Source organism: Pleurodeles waltl, chromosome 2_2 (genome assembly GCF_031143425.1).
Source record: "Pleurodeles waltl isolate 20211129_DDA chromosome 2_2, aPleWal1.hap1.20221129, whole genome shotgun sequence".
Taxonomy (NCBI): domain Eukaryota; kingdom Metazoa; phylum Chordata; class Amphibia; order Caudata; family Salamandridae; genus Pleurodeles; species Pleurodeles waltl.
The window spans coordinates 866,981,436-867,002,442 of NC_090439.1; the positions used below are offsets into that span (position 1 = coordinate 866,981,436).

General features: G+C 44.0%; 1 protein-coding gene across 1 annotated transcript in view; it reads left to right on the plus strand.

Annotated features, from left to right (window-relative positions):
* The window catches only part of MTDH (metadherin), a 282,822-nt gene that overhangs the window by 14,417 nt on the left and 247,398 nt on the right, over window positions 1–21,007 (plus strand). Inside the window, exon 2 of the mRNA XM_069220519.1 lies at window positions 20,739–20,843. Within this exon, the coding sequence (XP_069076620.1) occupies window positions 20,739–20,843 (105 nt within the window). The remainder of the gene's footprint in view (window positions 1–20,738; window positions 20,844–21,007) is intronic.

The following is a 21,007-nucleotide window of genomic DNA, read 5'->3' on the forward strand; positions in this document are numbered from 1 at the left end:
CCTAGGGTGACCAGCCTGAAGTGGAAACAACTTAGGAAATTCCTCCATCTTGGGTGTGGTGGAATTTAGGAACTCCAGACAGGGTGACGCCCCCTAAATTGAGTATTTTAGGGACCCCCTGATACCAGATCCCCAGCTGTTTGCTGGACACTAAAGGAGTGGCTAAGATGCCTGCTGAACCCAAGAACTGATGAGCATGACTGATTTGGCGCCAACCCTACCTGCCTACCCGCTGCACCAGACCCTTGAGGAGCAACTGATGTCCTGCTGCTGCTGCAGCCTCCAAGAAATTGGAGAGCTGCTAGTGCTTTGTCGATCGGTAGGAGAAACTCCCTTGGATTATAGGAGCTGCTCTCTTGCATCCACAGGCGCCCTAGAAAAAGACCTGAGAGGGCCGAGACTGCCATAAAGCTGATGCCAGACATCACAGCTGCACCCAAGTCACCCAGCCCCTATTAAAGTGCGCCAACGATGTCAGCGTGGTCCCCAGGCTCTCCAAAAAAAACACACCTGTTCGTGTTCACTGTGGACTTCACGAAGGCGTCTGCTGAATATTTCTGCAGACCCCCTTGCTACTGCGATTGACCAGATGACCTAGAACAACTCTGCACCCATCTGTCCTGGTCCCAGGAGAAGAGAACCAAGGGTGTCTTCACATTTCCCCACCTTGTGAGCCCTGAGACTACTTGTTGACTTGGTAGGACTTGACCCACAATCCACACCTGGAGAGTGCTTCTGCGGGCCTCCCCTGCAATCCCGGGTAACTCCAATACCAGACCCACTGCCAGAAGACACACCTGCACCAATGGCCTACAGCCTGAGGAGTGCACTGACAGTGACCCTATGTGCCCGAGGACCTCGAGGGTTGAGTCCCCCGTGGGTTCCTCTGGACTGTCCTTTCAGTCCATCCCTGCAGCGACTTTGTAACCAAACCAATCCCCACAGACTTGAATGGGACACATGACGCTGAAATACTCTTCTGCAACCGGACGCACCAGAGCTTCCCGAAGTGACCTATTGGTGTGGCCTTGGACGTTGCCCCAAACTCACCTTAAAGCCAGGAGATTGGCGTCGTGAGTCGTCGTACTCTACCTGGTTTGCAATCTGTGTTTTCCTCCATCGGATTGCATTGCAGCTTCCTGAAAAATGTAGTAAGTGTCTACTTTTAAAAACACCAAAAAGTACTCGCCTCACTCCAGTGATCTTGGTATCAAATTTGATATAAAAATGATATTTTTATAAATTGGCGGCAGGTTTCTTTATTGTGGGTCTCTTAATTATTGCATGAGTGTGTGCCTTGCATGCTTAGCAGTACCCTCTGACATGCCTATCTAGTCAACCACACTACCCGAACGGAGAAGATTTGGGATGTCATTTGTGCTTCTTTGATACATCTGGGGATTGCTTGGACTCTTTCAGGGGTGTGGAATTTAATAAAATATCTACTTGTCCATGGGACAAGTTGCTTCTTAAATCTACTTGTCCTGCAAAAAAAAATCTGCTTGTCCCTTTTTATTGCCAAGCTACCTGGCATCAATTGTGGCAGCTATCTCATTATGTAAGAGCTCTCGTGATAGCCTCTGTGATTATGCCAGGGCTACTGCAATCATAGGGCTTGAATACTTGGAATTTCAAACCCTACTGTAGCAATTTCCTTATTTTGCCACCTTTCTGCAGATCTACGTTCTGGGGCTGAAGGAAGCAGTAAACCATAGTTCCAGGGCTGGAATTCTTTTGAGTCTGCAAACCTACTAACTTGCATGTTTTAAGGATTTTCACTAGCTCTTCTCTAATCTTTTCCCATAATGAGAGGTTGGAAAATTGCTTCGGACAAGGGCAGAAGTAGACATTCTTCCAAAGTTGAGGAAAATTTGTGGTTGGAGGGAAAGCGAACTTGTAAACGCTCAAATCTACACATGCATATTTGATCATGCTAACATACATTTAACAAATATTTTCTAGGATTACAATTTCCTGGTCTACTTCTGTAAGATCTTGAAAATTCATGAAATCCACTAATTCAAAGACATACACCATGGGTGCACTTTTGTGACTTTCTTTAAGAATTGTGTCCCTAATTAGATTTGTCGTTAACAAAGGCATTTTGTTTTTATTAAACTTCTATGTCTCTCTCTATCGGCTGGCTTTACTGTGAGTGATCGCATTCTGCTCTTCCACAAGGAGCATATTGGTACACAGTCGTTGTGTTCAGTGCCAGGAACTACTGAGACCAAAAACTTTTTTCCAGTGTTTGTTATAATGGTGGGGGCCTGGCAGCTCCCACAACAACAGTGTTGCAAAAGACATGTCAAAACAACACACGCATTGACGAAACCAAAAGGCTCACAACAAATGTTGGATCAGTTTGCTTTGCCAGTGCTAGTTTATTTTCATTCTTCCCATAATCTTGTTGAAAATGGTTACACTGATTTTCTACTAGGAATATTTTTTGGGAAATTCCAGCATGCATCAGCACATTTTACTAAACAACGCTTCAAAGAAATAACTAAAATTTCATAGTAGCTAATTTTTTTATTTATTTTTTTTATCCCCCCCCCCCTAGAATTTTATTTTGAAATCAAAAAATCATCCCTCTTGCTTACAAGCTTCTGCAAACATTTGCACCTAATCAGAGCATTCTGGGAGCGGTATACTTAGCCTCCTATTAATAAACTTTTCAAATGTGTGTACACTTTTTTTTTTATTTTTTTTTATTTATTTTTTACTGGAAGCACTGTCAGTAGTGCAGCATTTATTTATGGCGCTCACTCTAATAATAAAAGCTTCTCATTAATGAACCATACATAAAAGTTTGAACAGCATTAACATTTGGACACATTATCTCAACTGCAGACAGTCCCCTTCCCTGTAAACTGTTAGCCAAATGGTTTGTGCTGCTGGGGATTGGGCCTACTTTTACCAAGGACAAAATAAACATGAAAACTTGTTGCCCTTGACCCCCAAACAATATGTCCCGGGCGTCGGCTATAGGAATTCCACATTCCTGCTCCTTGCACAGTGTCCTTTATTTTGGTCCACTATATAAAGAGCCACCTTTCTACAAAAATGTTGTTACAAATCCACGTTTTCCCTACTAATTTTTAACCCCTTCGCTGCCAGGCCTTTTCCCCCTCCTGTGCCAGGCCTTTTTTTGCCTATTTGGGGCAGTTCGCGCTTAGGCCCTCATAACATTTTGTCCGCATAAGCTAACCAAGCCAAATTTGCGTCCTTTTTTTCCAACATCCTAGGGATTCTAGAGGTACCCAGACTTTGTGGGTTCCTCTGAAGGAGGCCAAGAAATTGGCCAAAATACAGGGAAAATTTCGTTTTTTTTCTCAAAAAAATTGGAAAAAGTGGCTACAGAAGAAGGCTTGTGGTTTTTCCCCTGAAAATGGCATCAACAAAGGGTTTGTGGTGCTAAACTCAGCAGCTTCCCAGCTTTCAGGAACAGGCAGACTTGAATCAGAAAACCCAATTTTTCAACACAATTTTGGCATTTTACTGGGACATACCCCATTTTTGCAATTTTTTGTGCTTTCAGCCTCCTTCCAGTCAGTGACAGAAATGGGCATGAAACCAATGCTGGATCCCAGAAACCTAAACATTTCTGAAAAGTAGACAAAATTCTGAATTCAGCAAAGGGTCATTTGTGTAGTTCCTACAAGGGTTTCCTACAGAAAATAACAACTGAAAAAGAAAAATATTGAAATTGAGGTGAAAAAAAACATAAATGTTCCTCTACGTTTTACTCTGTAACTTTTCCCTGCAATGTCAGATTATCGAAAGCAATATACCGTTACGTCTGCTGGACTCCTCTGGTTGCGGGGATATATAGGGCTTGTAGGTTCATCAAGAACCCTAGGTACCCAGAGCCAATAAATGAGCCGCACCCTGCAGTGCGTTTTCATTCTATACCGGGTATACAGCAATTCATTTGCTGAAATATAAAGAGTAAAAAATTGCTATCAAGAAAACCTTTGTATTTCCAAAAAGGGCACAAGATAAGGTGTTTAGGAGCAGTGGTTATTTGCACATCTCTGAATTCCGGAGTGACCATACTAGCATGTGAATTACAGGGCATTTCTCAAATAGATGTCTTTTTTACACACTCTCCTATATTTGGAAGGAAAAAATGTAGAGAAAGACAAGGGGCAATAACACTTGTTTTGCTAATCTATGTTCCCCCAAGTCTCCCGATAAAAATGATACCTCACTCGTGTGGGTAGGCCGAGCGCCCGCGACCGGAAACACCCCAAAGCGCAACGTGGACACATCCAAATTTTTGGAAGAAAACAGAGGTGTTTTTTGCGAAGTGCCTACCTGTAGATTTTGGCCTCTAGCTCAGCCGGCACCTAGGGAAACCTACCAAACCTGTGCATTTCTGAAAACTAGAGACCTAGGGGAATCTAAGGAGGGGTGACTTGCGGGGCTCGGACCAGGTTCTGTTACCCAGAATCCTTTGCAAACCTCAAAATTTGGCTAAAACAACACATGTTCCTCACATTTCTGTGGCAGAAAGTTCTGGAATCTGAGAGGAGCCACAAATTTCCTTCCACCCAGCGTTCCCCAAGTCTCCCGATAAAAATGATACCTCACTTGTGTGGTTAGGCCTAGCGCCCGCGACAGGAAACGGACCCCAAAACGCAACGTGGACACATCAAATTTTTTCATAGAGAACCGTGCCTACCTGTGGATTTTGGCCTCTAGCTCAGCTGGCACCTAGGGAAACCTACCAATCCTGTGCATTGTTGAAAACTAGAGACCTAGGGGAATCCAAGATGGGGTGACTTGTGGGGCTCTGACCAGGTTCTGTTACCCAGAATCCTTTGCAAACCTCAAAATGTGGCTAAAGAAACACGTTTTCCTCACATTTCGGTGACAGAAAGTTCTGGAATCTGAGAGGAGCCACAAATTTCCTTCCACCCAGCATTCCCCCAAGTCTCCTGGTAAAAAATGATACCTTACTTGTGTGGGTGGGCCAGGTGCCTGCAACAGAATAAGGCCCAGAACTTGTAGAGATAGAGGGGATAGCACAGGGAGTTTATAAGGACATATTCTTTTATACATCTTTAGACTGACTCTGCTTTGGGGACCCACATAAGTGAGGTGTCATTTGACTTGGGAGACTGAGGGGAACACTGGGGAGTAGGAATTTTGTGCTGGAGCGGTGATCGTACAAACAAAACTCAGGAAAATATGCTTTTTTATGCAAATTTTGCGGTTTGCAGAGGCGTCTGGGTAAGAAAATGTTGGGGGATCCACGCAAGCCACATCTCCCTGCAATGGAGATGTCTGGGTTTGGTAGGTTTCCCTAGATGAAGGCCGCACCCAGGACCAAAAACACAGGTGGCCCCTCTCCCCCTCCCCCCCCCCCAAACACAGGTAGTTTTGTAATATATCATTTTGATGTGTCCACATACGTCTGTGATGTGCCAAGCACTAAAATTGTGAAAAGAAACGCACTTAGGTTATGTGAAAAAGACCCCTCACCCACCAACCAAGTTGGTGGCATGCTTCATCATCGGGGTCCCACCTGAGACACCTAGCGTGTCTCAAGTGTGCTGCGACGCCAGATTACAGCGGAGCAGGTTTTGTCATTTGTACCACACATACTGGTTGGATTTGGCACGAGGGTGAGTGATGGTTCAGTAGATCAAATTTTATTAACAAGAGATTTCACAAAAGTGAAATGCACTGGTAATAACTGAAAGGCCAAAAAACTGAACCAATGACTCACAGCTCGTGAGCTGTAAAGCCACGACAAGGCACCAACCGCTTTACAGTCCATTCACACACCTTTCATACATGACATGCACTAGACCATTCACGCCGCCAGCCACGGGCCCAGCACATTACAAGACTCGCATCCACAGACAGCGCCAGTCAAGGGCCCATCACTTTCATACGCCCACATGCCTGATACAGCAATCACACCAGCTGATGAGTGTGTGGACTGGCGTTTGGCTGGCACTGCCAGCCAAGCGCCACCCCACCCACACCGCCAGCCCAGCGCCACCCCACCCACACCGCCAGCCCAGCGCCACCCCACCCACACCGCCAGCCCAGCGCCACCCTACACATGCCATCCCCTTTTTTTTTTTGTTTTTAAACAACAAAGAAACCACTAATAAATTAGTACAAAACTACAAACACAAAAGCTCTAACTGAATACATGACTAAATGCCAACCGTGAAACCGAACATATAAAAATATAAAACACCAGTTTACGCTCACGGAATTTCCCAATAATTCTTCTGTGTGTGGTAGCTCCTGAAACAGCCACCCACACACAGCCCAGGCTTTGAAGGACAATCAGGGCAGTACATCCTAGTCTCCTTCCTGATACCTCTTCGAGCACAGACTCTACATCTCTTAGCAGGAAAGTTTTTTTTGGCCGTGGGAGGAATGTGCTCAGCAAAGTGACGATCTTTCAATCTAGCCACATCCTCCACCACTGCTTCTCTAGGAACTCTTGCCTGTTCCAGCACAACAAGGCTAGCTATGATAGACTCCTGAAATTTCACAAATGTCATCCTTGACTCTGGAGAACTATCCTTAAACACAACAAAAGCATTAAAAGTTGCCAAGTGGAACAAGTGAACCGCTAATTTCTTATACCACACATAAGACTTACGAGCAGCAGTGTAAGGTTCTAACCTCTGATCTACTCTATCAACACCACCCATGTGCTTATTATAGTCTAAGATGCACACAGGTTTGCGCACTTCGGCAACCTGACCCCAAACAGCCACAGGTGAAGTACTCTCATCATGGATGGTGCTTAGCATGTATACATCCCTCTTGTCTACAAATTTCAGAGCTAGCAGCTCATCATTCCGCAAGGCACTGCACTGTCCCTTCTCAAGTTTTTTACAGACAAGCTCTTTTGGATAGCCTTTCCGATTAGAGCGGATTGTGCCACAAGCAACAGTGTCCACTCTGAACAACTCCTTGAACAACCGAACTCCAGTGTAGAAGTTATCTACATATAAATGGCGACCTTTGTTAAACAGTCGTCTACCAAGTTCCCACACAATTTTCTCACTAACTCCAAAAGTGGGAGGACAACCAGGGGGGGTCAATATTGGAATCCCTACCAGTGTAGACCCGGAAATTATAAACATATCCTGTACTACTTTCTGACAGCATATACAATTTAATTCCATACCGTGCCCTCTTGCTAGGAATGTACTGCCTAAAAACCAAACGACCCTTGAACAGGACCAAAGACTCATCTACAGATATTTATTTCCCTGGAACATAGATCTCTGGAAACCAATCTACCAAATGATCAAGGACCGGTCTAATCTTAAAAAGACGATCAGAATCAGGATGATCTTGTGGCAAGGCTAAAGCATTATCTACAAAATGCAACATCCGAAGAAGAAGCTCATACCGGTTACGACTCATGATGGCAGGAAATATAGCAGTTGCCATCAAGGGACTAGTAGACCAATATGAAGACAGCGATGGCTTCCTTATCAGCCCCATCAAAAAAGTTAAACCCAAGAACTTTTTCAACTCTTCCAGATTTGTGGGAATCCACCGGCTAGCTCTAGAGTGTGGCCTAAGTCTGGCAGCGTTGTCCCTCAAAAACTGCTCTGCATACAAATTAGTCTGCTCAACAATCTCTTCCAAAAATATATCGTCCATAAACAACTCAAAAAAGTTGACGGGCAAAAAGTTTTCCGTATTAACTCCACACCCTGGAAAACCAGTAAACGCAGGCAACTGTGGCTGCTCCATGTTTGGTGCAACCCATGTGTCAGGTCTTCCAATGGGAAGCCTTTCAGCCGCTGGCTCCTGCACCATTGGCACATCACTGTCCTCCTCTAAAACAGGCCCTTCATCAGCACTGAGAGTGGCTTCATCATCAGATGATTCATCTCTGACAGAAAATTCACTTCCAGAATCCTGCACTTCCTCCTCTGCCTCAGATGCAGAGTCAGTCTCATATTCATGGTCAGAAGATGACTCAAAAAACACACTAACAACCTGCTGAGCGGTCATCCTACGGCTAGCCATGATCCTTCCTACAAAAATTAACTGGACAAATACACCACCAACAACCAGCACTGTGTAAGATAAGTTACAAAGTATAGGTTTATCCCTAAGAGTTATAAACTCAAAAACTATACTGCTCACTTGCCTGAAAAAGCTTGACTCACCAGCAACTACTCTGCACAGCCACAGCAATCACCAACAATATCCCACTAAAAAGAGAAAAAAAAAGCAAATTAGGCATAAGACAACACAATAATCATTGTGCATAAATCTAAGGACAATTTCACACACAATCCTGCATTCAGTACACCACCTACAAACATGTCATTCATGCATTGCAACAATACTCACTTGGAGTAAATTTATGTTCGGTGGCATGTGTAGCTGCAGATACACATGCTTTGCATAGTCCGCCGTCTGGTGTTGGGTCGGAGTGTTACAAGTTGTTTTTCTTCGAAGAAGTCTTTTCGAGTCACGAGACCGAGGGACTCCTCCTCCTTTGGTTCCATTGCGCATGGGCGTCGACTCCATGTTAGATTGTTTTTTTTCTGCCATCGGGTTCGGACGTGTTCCTTTTCGCTCCGTGTTTCGGGTCGGAAAGTTAGTCAGAATCAACGGAAAATTTGTCGGTATTGTTTCGTTCGGTATCGAGTTAGGTTAGAGTCGACACCGAATCCAGAAGAGCTCCGGTAGCCCTTCGGGGTAATTTCGATCCCCCGTCGGGCCTGGTCGGCCCGACCGCGTGCAACATCGAGACTGATGGAACGGACCCCGTTCCGATTCTGTCCTAAATGCCACAGTAAATATCCCTATACATACCAACATTTGGTCTGTAACTTGTGCCTGTCACCCGAGCACAAAGAAGAGACGTGTGAGGCCTGTCGAGCGTTTCGGTCGAGAAAAACGCCCCGAGACCGAAGAGCCAGAAGGTTACAGATGGCGTCCACGCCGACAGGACAACGAAGGTTCGAGGAAGAGGGAGAAGAAGAAGCATTCTCCATCCACGAATCGGATTCCGAAGAATTCGACGTCGAAGAAACCGTGAGTAAGACGTCGAAACAAACATCACAGGGAAAAACAGACAAAGCCCAGGGGACGCCACTGCCAACAGGCCATGGCTCAACCCATAAAGTAGGTGACCGTCCATCGGCACCGAAGAAGGGCGAGACGGTGCCGAGATCGTCCGACTCAGGTCGAGACACAGGCACGCAGCAATCTCGGGACCGAGAAAGTGCCGCAGAAAAGGGTCGACACAGAGATAGCGGCACCGAAGCTGCTCGGCACAGAGATAGCGGCACCGAAGCTGCTCGGCACAGAGATAGCGGCACCGAAGCTGCTCGGCACAGAGATAGCGGCACCGAAGCTGCTCGGCACAGAGATAGCGGCACCGAAGATGGTCGACACAGAGATAGCGGCACCGAAGATGGTCGACACCGAGAGGGTGCGACGCCGAAAAAGAGGAAAATCTCGTCAGAGCCGAAAATAACAAAAGGCACGGTTTCGGTGCCAAAACGCCCAGCAACCGAACCGAAAGCCAGTTCCTATTCAGAGGAACAATCACTGTCCTCCCAACTACAAAGACACCGATTTGAGGAGGAATTAAAACAAACAGACGTAGATCACACGCAAAAGTGGATCTTTATACAAAGTGGGACAGGGAAGATCAGCACACTTCCCCCAATCAGAAGGAAAAGAAAACTAGATTTCCAAAACCAAGACAAGACACCACAAGCAAAAGTGGTAAAGAAGGTAACTCCACCACCCTCTCCACCACCGACAACTCATATATCACCGGCACAGACTCCGCCACAATCACCAGCTCATACCACCATGAGCCAAGATGATCAGGGCGCATGGGATCTCTATGACGCTCCAGTATCAGACAATAGCCCGGAGTCGTACCCCACTAAGCCCTCACAGCCTGAGGCAGTACGGCATATGCACAGGTGGTAGCTAGGGCAGCAGAGTTTCATAATGTATCGCTGCACTCCGAGCCTATCGAGAATGACTTCCTCTTTAACACCCTGTCATCCACCCATAGCAATTATCAAAGCCTTCCTATGCTCCCGGGGATGCTAAGGCACGCTAAACAAATTTTTAAGGAGCCAGTGAAAAGCAGAGCAATAACTCCAAGGGTGGAGAAGAAATACAAGGCACCGCCCACAGACCCTGCTTTTTATTACATCACAACTGACACCAGATTCAGTTGTCGTAGGAGCAGCTCGTAAAAGAGCCAACTCACACATCAGGCGACGCACCACCTCCTGACAAGGAGAGCCGCAAGTTTGATGCAGCGGGGAAAAGGGTTGCAGCACAAGCTGCAAATCAATGGCGCATCGCCAACTCGCAGGCACTCCTAGCGCAATATGATAGAGCCCATTGGGACGAGATGCAGCATCTCATTGAACACCTCCCAAAAGAATTCCAAAAACGGGCAAAACAAGTGGTTGAAGAGGGACAGAACATTTCCAACAACCAAATCCATTCTTCTATGGATGCAGCAGGTACAGCTGCAAGAACAATAAATACTGCTGTAACAATAAGGAGGCACGCATGGCTGCGCACATCCGGCTTCAAACCTGAGATACAGCAGGAAGTGCTTAATATGCCGTTCAATGAAGAACAATTGTTTGGCCCAGAAGTGGACATTGCAATTGAAAAATTAAAGAAAGACACTGATACAGCTAAAGCCATGGGCGCACTCTATTCCCCGCAGGGCAGAGGCACATTTGGCACATTTCGTAAAACCACTTTCAGAGGAGGGTTTCGAGGTCAAGCCACACAAGCCAGCACCTCACAAACAACACCGCCTACCTACCAGGGACAATACCAAAGGGGAGGCTTTCGAGGCCAATACAAAGGGGGCCAATTCCCAAGAAACCGGGTAAAATTTCAAGGTCCAAAAACCCCTCAAAACAAGCAGTGACTCACAGGTCACTCAACCCCTTCACACAACACCAGTGGGGGGAAGACTAAGCCAGTTCTACAAATCTTGGGAGGAAATAACAACAGACACTTGGGTCTTAGCAATTATCCAACATGGTTATTGCATAGAATTTCTCCAACTCCCTCCAAACGTCCCACTGAAAACACACAATATGTCAAAACAGCATTTAGACCTTCTAGGACTAGAAGTTCAGGCATTACTGCAAAAAGACGCAATAGAATTAGTACCAGGTCCACAGAAGAACACAGGAGTTTACTCACTGTACTTTCTAATACCCAAAAAAGACAAAACTCTAAGACCAATATTAGATCTCAGAACACTAAACACCTACATCAAATCAGACCACTTTCACATGGTGACATTACAAGACGTAATCCCACTGCTGAAACAGCAAGACTACATGACAACATTAGATCTAAAAGATTCGTATTTCATATACCGATACATCCCTCGCAAAGGAAATACCTAAGGTTCGTATTCAAAGGAATACACTACCAATTCAAAGTGTTGCCATTCGGAATAACAACAGCGCCAAGAGTCTTTACAAAGTGTCTAGCAGTAATAGCTGCACACATCAGGAGGCAGCAAATACACGTGTTCCCGTACCTAGACGATTGGCTAATCAAGACCAACTCGCTAACCGTGTTCACACCACACAGATTATGTTATACAAACCCTTTACAAGCTGGGTTTCTCCATCAACTATGCAAAGTCACACCTTGTGCCGTGTCAAACACAGCAATACTTCGGAGCGACAATCAACACAGCAAAAGGGATAGCCACTCCAAGTCCACAAAGGGTTCAAAATTTTCACAAGGTGATACAAGCCATGTATCCAAATCAAAAGATACATGCAAAAATGGTATTAAAACTCCTAGGCATGATGTCCTCATGAATAGCCATTGTCCCAAACGCAAGATTGCACATGCAGCCCTTACAACAGTGCCTAGCATCACAATGGTCACATGCACAGGGTCAACTTCTAGATCTGGTGTTGATAGACCGCCAAACATACATCTCGCTTCTATGGTGGAACAGCACAAATTTAAACAAAGGGCGGCCTTTCCAAGACCCAGTGCCACAATACGTGATAACAACAGATGCTTCCATGACGGGGTGGGGAGCACACCTCAATCAACACAGCATCCAAGGACAATGGGACGTACATCAAAGAAAGTTTCATATAAATCACCTAGAACTGTTAGCAGTATTTCTAGCATTGAAAGCATTCCAACCCATGATAACCCACAAATACATTCTTGTCAAAACAGACAACATGACGACAATGTATTATTTAAACAAACAGGGGGGGACACACTCGACACAGTTGTGTCTCCTAACACAAAAAGTATGGCATTGGGCAATTCACAACCACATTCGACTAATAGCACAATTTATTCCAGGGATCCAGAACCAGCTAGCAGACAATCTCTCTCGGGATCACCAACAGGTCCACGAATGGGAAATTCACCCCCAAATCCTGAACAATTACTTCCAAATTTGGGGAACACCTCAAATAGATCTATTTGCAACAAAAGAAAACGCAAAATGCCAAAACTTCGCATCCAGGTACCCACACTGGCAATCCCAAGGCAATGCTCTATGGATGAATTGGTCAGGGATATTTGCGTACACTTTTCCCCCTCTCCTTCCATATCTAGTAAACAGATTGAGTCAAAACAAACTCATACTGATAGCACCAACATGGGCAAGACAACCTTGGTATACCACACTACTAGACCTGTCAGTAGTACCTCATGTCAAACTACCCAACAGGCCAGATCTGTTAACACAACACAAACAACAGATCAAGCATCCAAACCCTGTATCGCTGAATCTAGCGATTTGGCTCCTGAAATCCTAGAATTTGGACACTTAGGACTCACTCAAGAGTGTATGGAGGTCATAAAACAAGCTATAAAACCTTCCACTAGACACTGCTATGCAAGTAAATGGAAAAGATTTGTTTGTTACTGTCATAATAATCAAATTCAACCATTGCATGCATCTCCAAAAGATGTAGTAGGGTATTTACTGCATTTGCAAAAGTCAAATCTAGCTTTCTCTTCCATAAAGATTCATCTCGCAGCAATATCTGCATACCTGCAAATTACTCATTCAACTTCCCTATTTAGAATAACTGTCATAAAAGCGTTTATGGAAGGACTAAAAAGAATTATACCACCAAGGACACCACCTGTTCCTTCATGGAACCTCAATATGGTCTTAACAAGACTCATGGGCCCACCTTTCGAACCCATGCATTCTTGCGAAATGCAATACCTAACGTGGAAAGTTGCATTTCTCGTTGCCATTACATCTCTAAGAAGAGTAAGTGAAATTCAGGCGTTTACTATACAAGAACCATTTATTGAAATACACAAAAATAAGGTAGTTCTAAGAACCAACCCAAAATTCTTACCAAAGGTTATCTCACCATTCCACTTAAATCAAACAGTAGAATTACCAGTGTTCTTCCCACAACCAGACTCAATAGCTGAAAGAGCACTACATACATTAGACATCAAAAGAGCACTAATGTACTACATTGACAGAACAAAACTAATTAGGAAAACAAAACAACTATTTATTGCATTTCAAAAACCTCATACAGGAAATCCAATATCAAAACAAGGTATAGCCAGGTGGATAGTTAGATGCATCCAAACCTGCTATCTTAAAGCAAAAAGAGAGCTGCCTATTACACTAAAGGCACACTCAACCAGAAAGAAAGGTGCTACCATGGCCTTTCTAGGAAATATTCCAATGAACGAAATATGTAAGGCAGCAACATGGTCTACGCCTCACACATTTACTAAGCACTACTGTGTAGATGTGTTATCTGCACAACAAGCCACAGTAGGTCAAGCTGTACTAAGAACTTTATTTCAAACTACTTCCACTCCTACAGGCTGAACCACCGCTTTTGGGGAGATAACTGCTTACTAGTCTATGCAAAGCATGTGTATCTGCAGCTACACATGCCACCGAACGGAAAATGTCACTTACCCAGTGTACATCTGTTCGTGGCATTAGTCGCTGCAGATTCACATGCGCCCACCCGCCTCCCCGGGAGCCTGTAGCCGTTTGGAAGTAATCTTCAACATTTGTACATTTGTAAATATATTATTTTAATCTTCATTTTGTACATACTTATTCATTCCATTGCATGGGCACTATTACTAGCATACACAACTCCTACCTCACCCTCTGCGGGGAAAACAATCTAACATGGAGTCGACGCCCATGTGCAATGGAACCAAAGTAGGAGGAGTCACTTGGTCTCGTGACTCGAAAAGACTTCTTCGAAGAAAAACAACTTGTAACACTCCGACCCAACACCAGACGGCGGACTATGCAAAGCACATGAATCTGCAGCGACTAATGCCACAAACAGATGTACACTGGGTAAGTGACATTTTCCTTACTTCCCTAAAACATGCAACTACGCAAACTGCAGGACAACTGCTGCCAAAACTGCAACAAGCCACAGCAAAGTCAGCAAAAGCTTTGAACTAGAACAAAAAGGAGAAAAACTGTTATGATCATAAAAGCAAATACTTCGCCAGTTGACAAACACTCCGCCACTAACCATTTTTTAATTTTCCCTTGTGTCTAGTGTTCTCTGCTTGGGGGAAGATGGGCCTAAAAAAAATAGGCCAATCTACCCCCAAGGGGAGGGGGCAGAAATCGCCCAGATTACATTGCATCCTTTGGGGGGTGGGGGGGTACCCTTGCCCAAGGGGCCACACCCCCACACAAAGCACACACACACACATATAGTATCCCTGGCGCTTTGGGGATTCTGCCCCCCTTGGGGGGCAGAACTGCCCAATAATACATATGGGCCCCTGAGGCCGACCCTAGCCCAAGGGGCCGCCCCCCAACACAAATAAAAAAAAAAAAACAACAATAAAATCCCTGGTGTCTAGTGGCTTTCTGCCCCCCTTGGGGACAGATTGGCCTAAAAATAAGGCCAATCTGCGCCCAAGGGGGGCAGAAACGACGATAAATACATTGCCCCTCCAGGGGGAGCGACCCTTGCCCAAGGGGCCACCCCCCAACACAAAGCACACATACAAACATATATTTCTAGCGCTATTGGGATTCTGCCCCCTTGGGGGCAGAAAGGCCTAAAAAAAGTAGGCCCCTCTGCCCCCAAGGGTGGCAGAACTGCCCAAAAATACATGAGGGCCACTGGGGGCGACCCTTGCCCAAGGGGCCGCCCCCCCAACACAAAAAATAAAAATCAACAATAAAATCCCTGGTGTCTAGTGGCTTTCTGCCCCCCTTGGGGGCAGATCGGCCTAAAAATAGGGCCAATCTAGACGCAAAATACATTTGCCCCCAAAGGGGAGCAACCCTTGCCCAAGGGGTCGCTCCCCCACACACTAAAAAATCACACACACACACACACATACACAAATCCCTGGTGTCTAGTGGGCATTCCTGCTGCCCGATCGCATTGCGCTCGGGCAGCAGGAATGCTCAAAGAGACATCGAGGGAAAGGAAAACCCTTTCCTTTCCCTCGATGCCTCTTTCAGAGCACCCCCACCCCGCACGAAGGTGAAAAACTCACCTTCTCCCTTAGACGCGCTGGAAGCAAATGGCTTCCAGCGCGTCTTTCCCCCTTTCCATGAAATCAGGGGGGGGGGGGTGGGGGGATGGGGGTGAAAGGGGAAGGGATTCCCCTTTCAGCCCTGGCCTGGGGGGTTTGGGGGGCTTGCGCTTCCCCCGACTGCCAGTCCCAGGACGTAATGGTTACGTCCATGGCGTCACACGGGCGCTGCCATGGACGTAACCATTACGTCCGCGGCGGGGAAGGGGTTAATATGTTTTTATATCAACACTTTTTTTTTGGGGGGGGGGGGGAGGGGGAGAAACCTTGAAGGATCTATACAAATGACCTCTTGGCCTTGCCGAATAGATTGTTCAAAAAGAAGAAAGGGAGCACACCGCCTCACACTGCAGCAAAAAGTTAGCCCCAATGCATCATGGTAAATGCAGTCACTTCGTTTTGTGTTGAAAAAGTAATCAAAAATCTTTCACCTTAGTAGGTGCAGCAAGTGCTGTATGAATACAGATTGTTGTCGAGTTTTCAGAAATGTATAGCTTTCAGGGATCCACCCTGGGTTTCACACCTGTTCCCACCAAAAACTGGAAGGAGGGCTTAAAGCACAAAAAGTAGAAACAATTTTGTGGTCTCCCTTCAGGGGAATCCACAAATCCTGGGTGCCTTTTAGAATCCCTGGAATGTTTGAAAAAAGGACGCAAATTTGACGTGGTTGAGTTATGGGTGCCCAAGCGCAAACCGCTGTAAATAGCCCCCCAAAAAAGGCTTGGCACAGGGTGCGTAGACGAAAGCCTAGAAAGGGTTGTTTTAAAACAAAAAAAAGTTAAACAACCCCAGTACTCTACCAACTTTAGTCTACAACTCTTTAGGAAAGCGATTGTTGCTGAAATTATTGATATTGCTCCAACAGCCTAAGGTTTTAGACTGTGTAATGGGCACTGATGTAGATTAAATTAAAATAGTCTGATGTGAGGACTGTAAAATTTAAGAAAGCTTGGTTCTAAATCATCCTAATAGTGTAACACAGAATCTAATACCTCCAACTTAAACTGGATTACTAAAACAAATGCCAAGTGATAACGTGCAACTCTTGTATATGTATTTCTATAGTCTTTGTCAAAGGCTTCTGTGTATCCTGTAGAAATATAAGATGGACTTCTGGAATTGTGCAGCAGGCAAATTATTCTGCATGATGCAGCTCATTTTGTTGCAGAATTACTTAATTTGTAAACTTCGGTCATTTTAATACTATCTGGGCAGAAGTTTCAACTTACTATCACTTTAACACCTAAATACATCAATCCGTAACTGAAAGGGTAACTAATTGATATTTGCAAAGGGCCTTCCACTGCATGGCTACACGTGCTAATTTTGAGAAACCGCTTTTTCTGTTAAAAAATAAAAAATATTATGCAGCAGGTGATGTATCTTGGGGCAAATATTTAATTATGCAGATAGCGTCATGGATGAACAATTGGATAATGCGATACAGATGGTTTGTGTGAGGCTCAGTGGTTTGTCATCTTAATTTTGATTAGGATACAGTGCTGAACAAAGTGACCAGCTTTGCCATTTTCTGTTTGACCTAGTTTTGCAACCTTTTACCTGCATTAAGCAGCAGTCTTTTATACCAGCAGTTTGGTGATTTCCTTGTCAGTTGGCATGTTTTCTATTGTCTGACCAGAAACTCATCTCATTGCATGCAGTGTAAATGTGACACTGCACTCCTGTATCACACCCAGTCAGTCTTGTGTCGCACTACTCTTACCTAATTGAGGGTTATGTGAACCATATGGAGACAGGCCCCAGGAACGCCTGTAATCATACTCTTGTTAGAGAAAAGAGGTGGTTATCTCCACAGTGTTATTGATATTGGTGGTATAACTTACTTTACTTTCCGTTCCCCACTTACTACACCAAGGTGCCTTCCTCTCAGCCCGCCTTCTGTTACTGGCTCTTCTTCCAGGTGATCGCAAGGGTCTCTGTCCATTTTCCTTATATATCCCAATTCAGCTCTGTATGCGGTATGGAATGTTTGGCAGTCTTTTTGTCCAGATTTATCAGTGTATATGAATATTGACATATGACACACTCGTTTATTATTCTTTTACAGGTGATCTGAGAACCTAAGAATTAGTAGCAAGTATCATTTTATTGTTTCTTTGTATACAACGGTTATATACTTGTTTAGGATCCAGCACATGTCCTGATGAATGCCATGGATTCCTTTGAGCTGCTAGACAGAAACATGTCCACAAACTAGTGGTGTTGGGGTATTTATTTTCCTATACCACATGCCCAGTACTTTTAATACCAAGTTGTACCCTACGAAGTAAAACCCCTGCTGGGTTACCACGCTGGTTTTAAACTTACTCTATGGATATTAGACCAGAAAGTGGCTCCCTGATCCTAGGATGTAGGCCCAGAGTCCATCAAAACAAAGTTTTTTTTTTGAGAGTGTGGTGATGTCCTAAAATGAAACATGAGTGCCAGATAAGTATGTGAGGACATTCCTTTGAACTTGTGTATAGTAAAAAAAAAAAAAAAAAAAAGAAGTAAAGATGTAAAACCTAATTTCACTCGGATGGCCTTTGTGTGAAACAACTCTAAAAGCATGCTTAAAAGAAATTACTTTTTTGTTTTCAGAATTTCAGTGGGCAATCTGGTAAACCATGATCGCAATTTACTGTGATAGGAGTTGGAATAAAGGTTGATTACTGTAACTCTTTGGATGGGAGATCAAGTAAAAATATTGAAAACGGCCAGAGCAATGACCCTCGATACCAAGGGCCATATGTACGAACACATTTTCCCATTGACACAGAATGGGAAAAACCCTTTGCTACATCTGGCCCCAAAACACATAGCCCCTGCTAAAATTGTTTGTGGACAAACATGGTCAAAATGAAGCCTTAACAATTTCCTGCAACGATAAATGCAGACTATACTTAATATCTACAGGCTCAACTTCAAATAAATACCTAGCCCATGCCTGAATGGCAGGGAAAACTACTGCTTACAGTGTGCAAGCTAGTCACACCCTGTGGTGATCAATGCATGCTGCAGCCCTTTCCCATTTGGCGTCTAAACTGATCCATATTCTAACAGGACCCCTTGACACCACTTGCTCCCAGCCCTTTAGCCTTCCCGCTGCTTTCCTGCGATGTGCCTCTGTATATCCATACCCCCTATTATGCCAATCTTTTAATATGTGCATGAAAGAGCATTTCTCAACCAAGCGGCCAAAGGAGAGTTCTTGTTTGAAGTAGATTCGATCATTGCTGCTTTCATAAGGCAGAGAATGTATTTTTGCATATATATTAGAAGAGAGAGGAGGTGGCATAATTGCCTGAGCTCCCGACTTCTGAACTGGGGGACTCCGGTTCGAATTGCTGCATCGGCTCAACATCCTGTGAGGTGTGTTATTTATTTATTTTTTTTATTTATTTTTTTTGTAAACTTTTTTTTGGGGCGAAATCACTTAATCTCCTGTGCCTACAATTTAGTAACTTGAGACCTTCATGGGTCATTTGCTGTGCTTTACAAATCCTAGATTTTATTTATTTAGTTGTTTTGACGAAACCATCTGGTTCTAGTTAAAACCTAGTATGGTGTATTTCCACCTATAATTTTATGTTTATTTACTGGTATATCTGTTTCCATAATGATTAGAATACTTAAAATGCCATTGAAATGATAGCTTGAATTGCTAGAAGCTGGCCATGGGGGTACTCTGGAAAATGATACAATGTAGTATTCCCAAGGTGTGCCCCAAGTTTTAGATCAGGCCCCTCTACTGTTATCCCCTACTGCATACCTTGGCAACTTCATCTCTCTTACTTTTGTAGACCATCTACTCCCCAGTGGCATGCAAATTCTTTCGTCCTTTCACTTCTTTCATGCCAGTCCAAAATCTGTTTTCCACTCAGTGGCCTTCCTATTAGTGTAGACCTGAAGCAATTACTTCCACAACTTTATTTCCTCCGGCACCCTCCTCCTGAGCTAGAAACCTAGTACTAGTATGTGATTCCACAGTGAAAATGATTTGGTTAGTTTCCATCTCCAATAACCAGGATTTATTTTCAGCTGCTCAACATAGGAGATATTCTGGCAACACTTATTTTCTTGTAGACTACCCTAATTCCTCATCAGGTAAGCTCAAATACTAAAATAGCCAGCTGATAGGGCTAACCATATAAGCATCCACTGCCTGGGACAGAATTATACATTTCGCCACGCACAGTTTTTTCCAACATGACCAGATGGGCGTTTGCCTTACTGACAGTATCTCTAGTATGTATTAGGCATAAGAAGCAGTAGCTCTCACTCACTGTAGTTGACAAATAGTTCAACTCCTCCTTACCTCTCCCAACTACTTTCACTCCACACCACTATTTTTTTTTCTCCTGTTTGGCATTTGTTTGGACCCCCATGTGTTTCACCTATCATGGCCTCACCCAAGGAACGAGCTCCCAAAGCACACAGAAGCATTCCCATCCATAATAAAATTCAGACCAATTATTAAAATATGTACTTGCTCTACAGAGACAAAAATTATCCCTGCGATCAATTACCCCACCACTGACCAGGTGAAACAAACAAATGTATGCATTAACAGCTAATACTTGTGAATGCCCCCTACCATTTATTGTAATTTAGGTACTAGGGCGTGCTCTATATGATTGTGATGTCTTCATCATTTTCTCTCTCATTATTTGAGTCAACAAATATTATATGTTTGCTTGTGTCTGTAACAGATCTGATTGAAAGTTTCAAATTAGCTATATGCAGTACTTTTACAAAGACTGCTTCTTCCAATAAACTAACAAATATGAATGAAAAGGGGCATTTGTGTTTCTGACAGTGCAGTGTTTTTAATTACTGTAAAAAATAAATAAAACAAATGTTTGAAAGGATTTTGATATTTTTGGGTGGGAGTGAATGTGTCGGGTGGAATCAACTTTAATGGTGGGAGTGAAAGTGTGACAAGGAATCCTCTTCAGTGTTAAAGTTAACTAGACAAACAGTTCCACCAACATCAATAAAAAGTACGATTTAATCCCTGCCAAATGAGAGCAATTTGATGGAGTCTCTCATGTTTCCAGTATCATGATTAAACGTATTGGGTTAAAGGCTCATTGTTTAGCATTTACCTTGTTTTCATTTTGGTATTCATGCAGTCTACTTCACATTCTTAACTTTTGCTTTTACAGCCTAGTGAGCTGTCTGTCCCTGAGCTGTCCGAGGAGGAAATAATTGAATTGACTCAAAAAGAGACTTTGAAACAAGGACGGGATGCAGAAAAGAAAATTGAGAAGGTAGGTAATACAGTGCAAAAAAGGTGGACACCAAAATTATGGATGTTTTAGCCAGCTCCCAAATATAAGGCTATAGATTTAGATAAAAATAAAAGATGATGTTTGTTTACTGGTTCTTGTAGATGAGGGGTAGGGTCATTGTGCGTTCAAGAGAACTTAAACGA